Source organism: Chlorocebus sabaeus, chromosome 16, assembly GCF_047675955.1.
Source record: "Chlorocebus sabaeus isolate Y175 chromosome 16, mChlSab1.0.hap1, whole genome shotgun sequence".
NCBI classification, from domain to species: Eukaryota; Metazoa; Chordata; class Mammalia; order Primates; family Cercopithecidae; genus Chlorocebus; species Chlorocebus sabaeus.
Genome location: NC_132919.1, coordinates 8,354,769 through 8,368,503, shown reverse-complemented (window position 1 = coordinate 8,368,503; position 13,735 = coordinate 8,354,769). Strand labels below are relative to the sequence as shown.

Below are 13,735 nucleotides of genomic sequence, written 5' to 3'. Positions count from 1 at the left end.
TCATAATCTCACTAGCTCCAGCTGCCCTCATCACCTAGACCCTGGACTCCTGGAAGGGTCACCTGTCTGGTCTCCCCACTTCCACTTCTCCCCTCCCCCTTCCCCAGGCCATTCTGCAGGCAGCAGCCAGTGCAAGTGTTGTAAGCTCCTCCTCATACTGGTGCCTCCTTCTCCGGGCTGGCCTTCCTTAGCTTCTTCCTGCCCCTGGTCTTTCACATATGCTGATTGCACCCACTGGAGTGGTCATCTTCCCACAGGCCCATTCTTAATTTGGGGGTATTATATGGCATTTCCCCAGAGAGATCTCTAACCACTCATTTCTCCTATAACATCCTGTTATTTTCTTTGAATGCATTTCTCACCTTTTTTAATTACAAACATATTTAATGTTTACATAGTTTATCCACTGACATGTATATATCAAGCATGTTAGTGCCAGGCGTGATGCTGGGAGCAGGGATGCCACACTGAGTCAAAGCAGACATGCTAGGATTGAACAAGTATTTGTAGAAGGCAGAGGCACCTTTGTGACATCTGAGTGGAGAGTAGAATAGAAGTGGTTGGCAGCTGGCTCTGGGTGCTCAGGTGTATCTAGTTAGAGTCATAGCTGAGATCACCTGGGTTGGGAATCTGGCTTGAGAAAAGCAGAGGGCCAACGTCAGCACTTGTATTGTGCCGTATTCTAGAAGGGTTGCAGACGAATTGATTTGGGATCCCAGCTGAGTGCCATGAGGTACAGCAAAAGCAGAGGAGAAATCATCCAGAAACATGGGACTGAAGTAGCAAGAGGGAAGTGGGGTACAGGAGAAGGTGGGGCTCCGAAAAACGCCAGGAGTGGAGAGTTTTTAGAATGCTGCTGTGACATCACCAGGTAAACGTACCGGTGTCAAGAAAAACAAGCACTAGGTGGTGTCTATCCATTTAGCAATTGACCAGTCACTGCCTGAGTAGTGTTGGGCAGGAGAGGAAGAGGACGGGCCATAAGCCAGTTGGCTGCACACTGGGAAGTTAGTGGGAGAGGATATGGTATAGCAAGGGTGTGAACTGCTCAAGAAAGAAGCTTGGCTCTGACAAGAGAAGTGGGCAGATACAGGGTGAAGGGAAGATCAGTATTTTATGGGGCCTGCAGAAATGGGTTTGATGCTGGTTTCTGCTGGGGCAAGTGAAGGAGGAGAGGTTGAAGGCACAGGAGAGAACGGCGGTCTCTGAAGTAGACAGTCTCCAATGCACAAGCAAAAGAGGTAGCTCTGACCCACACCCTTGAATCTGGTAGCTTTGCTTGGAAGCAGTTGTAGTATAGCATGCCTGCATGGGCCTGGAAATTAAACAGCTTTTACCCGCCCTTCTCCCAGCTTCCACTGAAGACCTGCGTAACTTGAGCAGTTCACTTTTACCTCCCGGGGTCATGATTCTCTGCTGTTAAAAACCTCATTGGGAATTGATAATCGAATGAGATCTTGCACATAAAGCTCTTCACACAGCGTCAGGTCCCCATGTTTCTGTCACAGGAAACAAATGAAAGAAATGAGGTGTCCATTAGGGTTGAGGAGGGCATTAAGAAGGGCAGTTCCATTGATAATTCTGCTTGATTTTAAAGTATTTGAGTAATGTGTTTCATTCATTTAATTTGTTTTCGATAAGAGGTTATGTACATTATGCACCAAATGTTTTGCTTGTGGCTGGTGCACTGTTTATGATCTCATCATTAGGAGTACTAGGTCTTTGTGGATAATATGAAAATATCAGTTGCTCTAACAAGGGAATGTCTGACAAGTTTAGCCACTGAACACCGAGGAAGCTTAGGTATTTATTCTTTTCAGAAGGGTCCTTCCTATTTTGTGTTCTTGCCCTTTAATAAGTGTTACTCATGTTTTGAGAAGAGAGCTGAAGCTTACACATTGCTAAAAATCTGAACTCCTATAATCTAATTTTCCTGCATTTGTTCCTAAAACTTGAATGACTTTTCTTACTGAAAATCTAATGACTAATAAGAGAGAATTCTGGTCCCTAGTCCCTGAGGTTGTTCATTAAGTGCATTTGTACAATCAGATATTCTTATATTTTTATGAGCCATTTCCTATTTGGAGGCCTTTCACAGTGTCAGTCTGTATGTATCAATAATGCCAGCCAATGAGTTTTCATTTACCAAATAATTGTAAATGTAACAGGCAGAATGTTATCCAAGATAGTGAATTCCTGAGGCTAGCGCAGCGGAAGGCATCTGCTGGTGTATGTTAGTGAGGAGCTGTCACAGCACTACAGTCTCCTGCCATATAAGTGTGTGGCTGTTAGTTCCCAGCTTGTGCAGTGCCTAAGTATGCTGATTGCCTTACCTATATGGCATCTCCTGTCATTTGTTCCACAAAGCTTGTGCTGCTGCACTTTCACTGTGTCTTTTCTTTCCCTGCTAACAAGTGAGGTTTGGCTTATATTTGTTTTCTCCTTTCTCCTCCCCAGTGGACCGTATCGTGGGTCTGGATCAAGTCACTGGTATGACTGAGACAGCTTTTGGCTCCGCATATAAAACCAAGAAGGGCATGTTTCGTACCGTCGGGCAGCTCTACAAAGAATCTCTGACCAAGCTGATGGCAACCCTCCGAAACACCAACCCTAACTTCGTTCGCTGCATCATCCCCAATCACGAGAAGAGGGTATGTGCTGAGCAAAACACATGCGAGTATTTTAAACTGATCTAGGTCAGGTGCTAAAGATTAAACTACGAAACTACTGTTTGCTTGATTAGGCTGGAAAATTGGATCCACACCTAGTCCTAGATCAGCTGCGCTGTAACGGTGTCCTGGAAGGGATCCGCATCTGTCGCCAGGGCTTCCCCAACCGAATAGTTTTCCAGGAATTCAGACAGAGGTATTGCTAACTTTTACTTTTTTTGCTTACGTATCAAAGCTTATCTTCATATGAATTATAACAGTGATATAATAAGGAAATCTTTTTCCTTATCTCCTACATAGTTTGTTTTCTTATATAGCAAACATATAGTGATGTACTGGAGAAGGACAACCTTAATTACCTTGATTATTGGTAGGAAGATTGAGTGCCTACTTTCTAAAAAGGCAGCGTGCTAGGAACTGCTGTGGGTGCTGCAAAGAAACATGCCATGTTTTCAGGGCCCTGAAGTGAGCTTTGAGATAAACATAGAAAGCTGAAAGCTTACAGTTTACTCATTCAGGCAGTTCTACCTGGGATTCGAACATAATTATGTTTGCTTATTTATTTATTTATTATTTTTGAGACGGAGTCTTCACTCCATCACCCAGGCTGGAGTGCAGTGGCACCATCTCGGCTCACCGCAGCCTCCACCTCCCAGGTTCAAGCAATTCTCCTACCTCAGCCTCCTGAGTTGCTGGGACTACAGACACGTGCCACCACTCCCGGCTAGTTTTTTGTATTTTTAGTAGAGACGGGGTTTCACCAAGCTAGCCAGGATGATCTCGATCTCCTGACCTCGTGATCCCGCCTCGGCCTCCCAAAGTGCTGGGATTACAGGCCAAACATAATTATTTTTAAAATTGATTTTTTAAATAGATAAGTAATGTATGTTCCTTTTAGGAAAGTTTGAAAATACAAGAGAAGTAAGAAAGCAAATAAAAATCATCCAGGAGTGATTCCTAAAAACATGTTGGGGTACTTCTTTCCATCTTTTCTCAATGAATATATCTGTATGTGTGTATGTGTATGAATTTTTTTCCAATGTATGTGTGTACGTGTGCACACACATGCATGCAATTACAGTCTTTTAGCTAACGTAGGAAAAGGAGTACATAGATTAGAAAAGGATTAAGAAAAACAAAAGGGAAAAGATCTATCAGCCTGCAGTGGAAATGGATACAAACATATGATGAGAGTTATTTTTAACTTTTATTTGATAATTTGTTGAATAGTTACTTTAGTTTGCTTTTTTTCTTCCTTTTTCTGGAAGTCAGATTTCAAAGTTAGACACCATTTGTTGTTCCATGAAATAAATGGTGCTGCCGGGTCAAAGAATGGTCCTTGTGCCCTTTCTCCCACTGTTCCAGATAGTAACCTTGAGAAGCCCTTGCAGTCCTTGTGTGTCTTCAGGAAGGCCGTCGTTCTGATCCTATTGTATGATAAAGTCTGGTAGATTTTCATTTTTTATTGTTAGGAGAAAAAGGGAGTATAATTGGCATCCAAGAAGCAAAGTTGACTGACGTAGCCAGGATTCCTCCTTTAATATAGCCAGTATCTTTTATTTTTCTGATTGAGGTATAGCCTGTATACAGTGAGGTGCACAGATTTTAAATGTGCAGCTCAGTGAGCACATGTACGTGTGTGCACCCTGACCACTGTCATGTCACATGTCGCCCTGATGTCTGATGTTCTGAACAGAAGCCTATGAACATAACTCTTACAGCCCTTCCTGTTATCTAATAAATGCTACAAATTGACAGTGACTTAAAGTACAGAAAGCCAGATTCTCTTTTGCATCTTGAGGATATGAACATTTTGTAGGAAACGAACAAAAATGAAAGGTTTCTAAAACAGCATGCTTTTGATTTTTCTCTGCCACAACCTCCTAAACCTACTTTTTGACCTGAAAGAACTAACCTCATTTTTACTTATGAGAAATAGAAAGTAGAGCTACAGAAAACATCAGATTATCACCAGTTCATTTCTTTACTCTTAATTTAACATGTATTTACATATCCAACATTCTATTGCCTTTTAGAGCAAAACTCACAGTTAGTAGATACACATTGTCCACAAATTTCTACAAAATACTTCTTGGAATATTTTCTTACAGATATGAGATCCTAACTCCAAATGCTATTCCTAAAGGTTTTATGGATGGCAAACAGGCCTGTGAACGAATGGTAAGCTTTTCTTGATTTTTTTCTGGTTTGTAGACTTAATCTAATCTTTCTTGTAGTTAAAAAAAAAAAGTAAATGAACTCTTTCTCTCTTAGATCCGGGCTTTAGAATTGGACCCAAACTTGTACAGAATTGGACAGAGCAAGATATTTTTCAGAGCTGGAGTTCTGGCACACTTAGAGGAAGAAAGAGATTTAAAAATCACCGACATCATTATCTTCTTCCAGGCCGTTTGCAGAGGTTACCTAGCCAGAAAGTAAGTGGTTATTCACGAATTCATCGTTCACTGAGGATGCACTTGTGCTAAATAAGCATTGCGTTTTGGGCTAGGGATGCAAGAGTATGTGAAACATAAAGTCTGTCCTTATGGAAACTGCTTTATAGTGGCAGAGATAGGTAAATACATGAACATTCTAAGTAATGGGATGTTGCAATAAGAAAACACACAAGGAGGCCGGGCATGGCAGCTCAGGCCTGTAATCCCAGCACTTTGGGAGGCCAAAGTGGGGCAGATCACTTGAGCTCAGGAGTTCGAGACCAGCCAGGGCAACATGGCGAAACCCCATCTCTACTAAAAATATAAAAGGTAGCCAGGCTTTATAACACGTGCCTGTAGTCCCAGCTACCTGGGGGAACTGAGGCAGGAGGCTCTCTTGAACCTGGGAGGTCAAGGCTGCAGTAAGCCAAGATGGCACCACTTCACCCCAGCCTAGGTGACAAAGTGAGACCCTATCTCAAACACACACACATACACACACACACAAGGGGCCAAGGGGCTTGGGATCCTGCTTCAGCTCAAGTCCTCAGAGAAGACTTCTCTGAGGCTGAAACCTCAAGGGTAAGAAGGCTGGCCCTGTGAAGGGAGGAGAGAGAAGCTTTTCAGTAAGGGAACTACAGCAGCATTGTGGCAAGAGTCTGGCAGCATTTGAGAAGGTGACACAGTCCATGTGGCTGGAGCAGGATGAGTGAGAGGGAGCAAGGTGAGAGAAGAGGCTTGAGAATCAGACGCTGGACAGGGGTTAGGAGCGCAGTGAAGGGAATCTATACTGTTGAGGCCGCCTGGCTGCGGTGTGCAGACTCCACTGAGATAGGCCAAGAGTAGAATTGGGAGGGCCAGTTGGGAAGCTGTCCTAGTGATTCAGGTAGAAGATGATGGTGCCTGGACCCAAGAAGGTGGTGTTGGAGAATGAGAGAAAAGTTGCGAAATTTGAGATGGAATTCAAAGAACTTAGAACTGATTTGGATTTAGAAGGTTATACTGGTATACTTCTTCCTACTGAACACTTAGGGTTTGGGAGTGAGAGAAGTTGAGAGAGGTTGAAGAGTTCGTCATCCAGACAGTTTTGAGCAAACAGAATCTAACTCTTGCACTGGAAGTCAGCACTCTGCGATAATGTCTCCTACACGGGGTTGGAAAACAGCTCTGGTTCCTGGGCAGGCGCTTGCCCAGACCGTGGTCAAGAGGGTTTTAAACAGAAGAAGGTAAAGGCAATATTGGTTTTTTTCTGGGGTTTTTTGTTTTTTTTTTTTTTTTTTTTTTTTTTTGCTTATAAAATAGAATACGGAGAAAAAAGAGTAGCATGGAAAGTTGAAGACAAATAGATGATATCTTCTGGTCGATACTAAGAAACATTTTGCAAAAAGGAGTAAAAGACTTGGGTTTTTATATACTAATGTTTAGATACTATATAAATAATAAAGTGACCCTGTTGATAGCAAAGAGCCTCCTCACTGTATCCACCGAACTGCAGAATGCCTAACATGGCATAAGGAGTGAGCAGTGGCAGGTGCCAGGCTAACTTCATAGAGTTAGCAAAAAACTTGACACCTGCCAGAAACATGCTACGACTATGAAAAGCGCAGGAAACAAACTATGTAGATATACTTCGTGCAGCTTCTTCATGGATCTAAACCTTGCTTGCAAAATTTGCAAGATAGGAACTTAAAAACAAGATATTTCACTTGCATGATTTCATCTTAAGGACTTAAAGCCAACAAATCCATGTAATCGCATAGGGAGGCCGGCATGCCTTCGCCTTTGCAGCCCCTTGCCCCTAAATATTTTAGTCACACTATGTATATGGTCGGCTGGGACTTAAAATTAGGATACATCAAAAAAAGAAGATAACCTGTTCAAAGGAACCAGACTGGACTGTGGAAAAAGCCAGAATCGTGCTAATAGTCAAAAAAAAATAGGTGTCTTTACAGAAATCCATGAACTTGAGCTTGAAGCGCCCTGGAGGACATTGGGATAAGGATAAAAAGGCGGGGAAGGAGCTAAAGGGATTTTGAACACTTTCTTTTTTTTTTTTTTTTTTTTGAGACGGAGTCTCGCTCTGTCGCCCAGGCTGGAGTGTAGTGGCCGGATCTCAGCTCACTGCAAGCTCCGCCTCCCGGGTTTACACCATTCTCCTGCCTCAGCCTCCCGAGTAGCTGGGACTACAGGCGCCCGCCACCTCGCCCGGCTAGTTTTTTTTTTTTTTTGTATTTTTTAGTAGAGACGGGGTTTCACTGTGTTAGCCAGGATGGTTTCGATCTCCTGACCTCGTGATCCGCCTGTCTCGGCCTCCCAAAGTGGATTTTGAACACTTTCAAAGTCTACTTTCCAAACACTCGGAGATAGGTGGATGTCACAGCTCCCTCATGAAAACCTGGAGGACAGTGCCTGACACACAGGCTCAGTAAAAACCAGCCGACCACAGTGCAGAAGGAAACCAGCTGCCTCATTCCACTAAACAAAGTGCCCGGCATGTTTCTGACTCATCCTTTTACAGTTTTATCTCCCAGAGGGCCAAGGAAGCAACTAGGGCAGTAGTTTTTAAATAAGAAGATTGGCTGAATTTTTACAGCATTCCTGAAGGTGATTGCAAGAATTGGAAGGTAGATGCTTAATGAATTCAAAAGTCATTTTTGAAACTTTTGTTTTTGTAGTAGAAACTCTTGGAATTAAGACTTGGTCAATCCCAGCCAGGCACAGTGGATCACTTGAGGTCAGGAGTTCAAGACCAGCCTGACCAACATGGCGAAACCCTGTCTCTACTAAAAATACAAAAAATTAGCAAGGCATGGTGGTGCACGCCTGTAGTCCCAGCTTCTCAGGAGGCTGAGGGACGAGAATCGCTTGAGCCCAAGAGGTTGCAGTGAGCCAAGATTGCACCACTGCAGTCCAGCCTGGGCAACAGAGCAAGACTGTCTCAAAAAAAAAAAAAAAGACTTGGCCAATTCTTTTTGGCTGGTAGGAATAAGTTAGAAGGTTTTGTAAGGAGCAAGAATAAAAACAGTTATGAAGCAGTGGACTCAGGGAAAATTCTAACCAGCAAGGAGGAATTCGTTGGCAGTATGGCAATTGTGGGATTCTTGCAAGGAAATGTGACAGGTAGGTCATTTCTGCTCTAAAACAGCAACTGTCTCTCTTTTCTTAAGACACTCCCACTCCTGATACCGCTGTTTGCTGGAGTGAATGAATAATTGGAAATGTTTTTCTCGTTTTTTCCATCGCCTTCAATTGCTTCTCTTTCCCAGGAGCGTCCTATAGCTGCTCCTGCAAGCCGTTATAAAAGGACTTCAGAGAAACAATTACAGATTATTTCTAGGAAATACTCAGTTAATTTACTCAACAAACACATCCTCAGGAGGCCTGGAGTCTGTCAGTCACTTGGTTGTGTCCACAAAAATGCCTGGGCCGCGATCCCTGCCCCTGAGGAGCTCAGAGTCTAGGTGGGAGCACAGCCGTGTGAGTGGACTGTCGGAGTGGAGCCTCAGCACTGTCGGTGGGGCCCAGGAGGCTCAGGCCATTCTGGTGCTCTGGAATCCAGGGATGTGATGACCAGTAGTGGGTAGTCCCCGGAGGAGTGCGGCGCGCAAGGCACTTGGGATTGGCTGAGGAAAAGCCGCTAAGTTCTGAGTCTCGGAGTCCTTTGTCAAGATCTAAAATGTAGCTTCGGTAGTGTGGTGGGGTAGAAAGCCGACTGCTGGAAGCCAGGAAGTCAGTAACAGGAACGTTTGCCTGTGGACCCTGAGAGTTTCATAAGGAATAGAAAAATAGCAATTGTCTGTCGAAGGAATGGCAAGGAAATGAGCTTCATTTGGGCCTGGGGGTGGTTTTTGGCAGGAGGGGGTTTGAGGGTTTCTGTGTTCCTGAAGGAGAGTGAGAAATTGAAAACACCAGAGTGAAGGCGAATGGGAACTGGGTCTCAGACCCTGCTGTGGGGCCGAGGAGGTGGCAGGGTGTAGTGGGAAGCCCAGGTACCGTCATGAGGAGGCGAGGGCTCCATAGAGCAAGAGTCATCTCCAGGCCCTGGATGAGGCCTGGCCATAAATGAGAGACATTGACAGACCCACAGGCACATGTTCCTGTTACTGACTTCCTGGCTCCAGCAGTCGGCTTTCCACCCCACCACGCTACCGAAGCTGCACTTCAGATCTTGACAAAGGACTCCCAGTCCCAGAACTTAGCGGCTTGTCCTCAGCCGAATCCACGTGCCTTAAGCGCTGCACTCCCATTCTAGCTTTTGAGTGCTGCGCTCCATTGTGGCAAAGTGGAGGCAAGGAGGAGAAACATGACCTTGGGAGATGGGGAGAAATGTTTCTTCTGTGACATCCCAAGAGGAAAACAAGAGAGTAGCTCCTAAAGGCACGATAAAGAGCAGCAGCACAGAAAACGGGCCCTTCTGTCCACTGTCTTCATTGCCTCAGGAAAATCGGAGTCTTCGTGTGCGCAGTGTGGGTATATGGCTCAGTGGCAGCAGGACGATGTGCAGGGCAGCAGCCGTGAAGAAAGTCAGTGCAGGAACTGGTGCCAGGGGCCTGAGGTGGGCTGAGCAGGCCGACGAGCCAGTGTGGCTTCAAGCGGCCAGAACGACTTCCTTTGTGTGTCTCACCCAGGACTTGATTGATGCATCCATTCCCTATCCTAGACAAAGAACACGGGTCTTTAGAAAGGTTTCTTATGACAACAGCCATTCAGGCACGTTTTTCTTTACATCATAAGTTTTTCTTATTGTTCTTCAGGGCCTTTGCCAAGAAGCAGCAGCAACTAAGTGCCTTAAAGGTCTTGCAGCGGAACTGTGCCGCGTACCTGAAGTTACGGCACTGGCAGTGGTGGCGAGTCTTCACAAAGGTGAGCTCAGCTCCCTTCTTGCCAGATCCCTTTCACACAGCAGAGTCTGATCAGGAAAAACCCACAGGAAAGAGCTGGAATGATAAACTGCTTAATTTTGTCATAGGTGAAGCCGCTTCTACAAGTGACTCGGCAGGAGGAAGAACTTCAGGCCAAAGATGAAGAGCTGTTGAAGGTGAAGGAGAAGCAGACGAAGGTGGAAGGAGAGCTGGAGGAGATGGAGCGGAAGCACCAGCAGGTGTGTGCAGTGACCCTGTAACTCCCACTTGGCCCTGAATCTCTATGTGATCTTGCACTGATGGCAACCCCCACACATTTCATTATGAATAGCTATACCCACCATGTCATCTTATTTTATGTGAGGCCTTTTCCCTCATTTCCAAATTGTATACATGTTGCCAATAGAGTTAACAGATACATTCTGCCTTGCATTTTAGATTTATGTAAGTTAATATTAACCTTACCTCTTGCATCTTTGCTTTTGTGATTCTTGCTGTCAAGCATGTACTTAACACCTGTTTTTGATGAGGGTCCCAGTACTGTCACCTTCCTGTGTCTGTTGATGAGGGGAAATAGAAAAACAGTCAAAGGGCGAGATGCTTGAGTAGAGGTCACCACCTGTACTTCTCTAGCAGCAGTGGTCTTGAATGTGTGTCCCTCTTCTGGGAAGTCTTCTTCATGGACAAAGCAGAGGCTCAGGAGATATCTGTTGTGACAATAATAGAATTATAGTGTTCAAGGCCAAAAATATTAACAATAAAGGCCAAGGATATCACTTACTACCAAACAGGCATTAGTAATCACCATGAACTTTATGGCGTTTGAATAATATTTTCACTCTCCTATTTATCTGTCCCTTGTAAATTACCTTCATAGATGAACTATAATGAATTTAATATGTATTATTCACAGTAACTTGAGACAACAGGAACAACCAAAATATTTTCATCTAGCTTATTTTGCTATAGACAAAAATGTATTTGAAAGTTCTGCCCATGATGTTATATATTTTATTTGATGTGCATTGACCATTGAAATCACGGTGAATATATACTGTGTACATATGTAATGGGGCAAATCATTGACACTTTATTGTGACTGCAGCTTTTAGAAGAGAAGAATATCCTTGCAGAACAACTACAAGCAGAGACTGAGCTCTTTGCTGAAGCAGAAGAGATGAGGGCAAGACTTGCTGCTAAAAAGCAGGAATTAGAAGAGATTCTACATGACTTGGAGTCTAGGGTGGAAGAAGAAGAAGAAAGAAACCAAATCCTCCAAAATGAAAAGAAAAAAATGCAAGCACATATTCAGGTATCTATAATAATTTTTACTTTGAAGCATATTTTGGATTTTCAAGTGGATCTGTTGAATAAATAGAAGTTATGTGTGTGGATTCTTGAGTCCACAGAGAAGCAAAAGGGTTCTGGGTCGTGAGAAGCCACCCTTAGAAAGATGAGCATCATTTAAAACACACCTATAATAGATTTTCTTTGAACACAGATTTGTCATTTTGAATAGGGATCTTTTTTAAGTTCTAAGTGGCATCTTACAGTTTGCAAAGAGATTCAAAGTCACAAACCTCCCAGGGTCTGTAGCATTCTGTAGACCTAACTTGTTCTTCATGTTGTCAGTGATATCTAATGAATGTTGCTCACTCCATTCATTAGATAGACACCTGCTACGTGGTTTGGCTAATAAGAAATACTCAGCACTGAAATAGGAGGTGGCCAACAGTCAGAATGAGAATTTTTTAAAACTAGCCCTTCCCTGGTACTTAACTTTCTTTTTGAATTACAGACTGTACTCATGAGGCACAATTTTTGGATTCTGATTGGAACAGGCAAATGTACTTTTTAAATGGGTCTTTATGTTTTAGGAGCACAGCCTGCAGGTTTTACAAATGAACTATGATGTCTGGGATTTGCTGCAGAATAACCCAGGGGGAGAAGGGAGCAGGTGGAGGCACACACGAAATGGAACTGACCATGAGTTGATGCTTGTTAAGGGCAGGGTGATGCTACTGTGTGGGGCTCATTATGCTGGTCCGTGTGCTTAGATGTGTGTTTGAAATTTTTACAATAAAATACTCATTTTTTGCAAGGGTTTCATTCTAAAATTAACAATGAGTAAATTATTTAGCCAAAGATACTCTTGAACATTTCCTTAAGTTGGCCATGCGTTCATTTGTACAACCCTAGTTTTGGTTTATTGGGGTTTTTTTTTTTTGGTTTTTGTTTTTTTGTTTTGTTTTTGAGACAGAGTCTCACTTTGTGGCCCAGGCTGGAGTGCAATGGCGCAATCTCAGCTCACTGTAACCTCCACCTCCTGGATTCAAGTGATTCCCCTGCCTCAGCCTCCCCAGTAGCTGGGATTACAGGCACCTGCTACCACGCCCAGCTAATTTTTGTATTGTTAGTAGAGACGAGGTTTCACCATGTTGGCCAGGCTGGTCTCAAACTCTTGACCTCAGGTGATCCACCCACCTCGGCCTTCAAGTGCTAGGATTACAGGCGTGAGCCACCGCGCCCAGCCTGGGTTTTGTTTTAATTTTTTTTTTTTTTCTTTTTTTGGAGGAGGTGGGAGCTTTCCACCAGAAACTGGAAAGCCTGCTAGACAAATTCTAAAAGTGCTGTAACACTTTGTTTTTCATTCTAGTTTGTATGCATATATATTAAGTGTGTGTGTGTGTGTATGTATATTATATATGGGGTGGTACATGAGATATTTTGATACAGGCACGCAGTGTGTAATAATCACCTCATATAAAATGTGGTAATCTATCTGCGATCCTGTGTAATAATAGCATGTTTATCATAAACAGAAATGTCGATTATAAAGATCTGCATGTTCTAATAGAAATACATGTAAACTCTACACTCCCGCCCAGTTTGATGACGTGCTTCTGCTGTGAAAGGTACACTTGAACTGAGACAGCTCATTTCTCACGACCTGTACAATGTAAATTGTCGTTTTCATGTTCTCTTTCTCTCCTTTTTGGCCGAACATGTATATATTTGGATTTAGCTAAATTAAATACACATTTGAAGAGTGCTACTCCATTATTCATGTTTGCCTGTGTCGCTATTATTCCAAAATGTGAATTTTAATTGCTATATATTATTCCATTTAACAAGTGTGCCAACATTTAATTACCAAGACCTTTTTGTGGCATGTTCATAGTTACTCAGTATCATAAATAACGCATCACTTTATGTCTTTTTATATAAATCGCATCTGTGACGATTTCCTGAAATTGCTGCTTGAAAGGAAAGGCTTATTTTCAAAGCTGCGTTTTGGCCATGTTGGCTTCTAGAAGGATTGACCCAGTTTGTACTTTAGCCTTTAGTGGATACAAATGTCTATTTCACATAACTGCATTTCGTATTTTTTTAAATATCCCTGGCATTTTGAGAATCAAAAATTAGTATCTAGGCTGAGGCGGATGGATCATGAGGTCAGGAGATCAAGACCATCCTGGCTAACACAGTGAAACCCCGTCTCTACTAAAAAAAGAATCAAAAAATTAGCTGGGCATGGTGGCGGGCGCCTGTAGTCCCAGCTACTTGGGAGGCTGACGCATGAGAATGGCATGAACCTGGGAGGTAGATATTGCAGTGAGCTGAGATCGCACCACTGCACTCCAGCCTGGGCGACAGAGCGAGACTCCATCTCAAAAAAAAATAAGTAAATAAAAAATAGTATCTCGTTGTAATGCATTCCTGTGCATGATGAATGTGTGGTCAAATCTCGAGAAAGTGGCGAGACTGA

The 13,735-nt window shown here is 43.3% G+C and overlaps 1 protein-coding gene and 1 non-coding gene across 7 annotated transcripts in view; one reads left to right on the top strand and one right to left on the bottom strand.

The window, feature by feature from the left end:
* MYH10 (myosin heavy chain 10) overlaps positions 1–13,735 on the top strand; it is a 152,754-nt gene that overhangs the window by 103,874 nt on the left and 35,145 nt on the right. For all 6 annotated transcript variants that reach the window (XM_008010308.3, XM_008010302.3, XM_073004685.1 and 3 more), the window contains 7 exons: positions 2,458–2,651; positions 2,744–2,865; positions 4,781–4,850; positions 4,944–5,104; positions 9,859–9,967; positions 10,074–10,205; positions 11,072–11,278. In XM_008010308.3, coding sequence (XP_008008499.2) covers positions 2,458–2,651; positions 2,744–2,865; positions 4,781–4,850; positions 4,944–5,104; positions 9,859–9,967; positions 10,074–10,205; positions 11,072–11,278 — 995 coding nt within the window. The remainder of the gene's footprint in view (positions 1–2,457; positions 2,652–2,743; positions 2,866–4,780; positions 4,851–4,943; positions 5,105–9,858; positions 9,968–10,073; positions 10,206–11,071; positions 11,279–13,735) is intronic.
* On the bottom strand, positions 12,546–12,607 carry LOC119620430 (U7 small nuclear RNA). The gene has a single exon (XR_005236953.1). It is a non-coding gene; the product is annotated as a U7 small nuclear RNA (small nuclear RNA).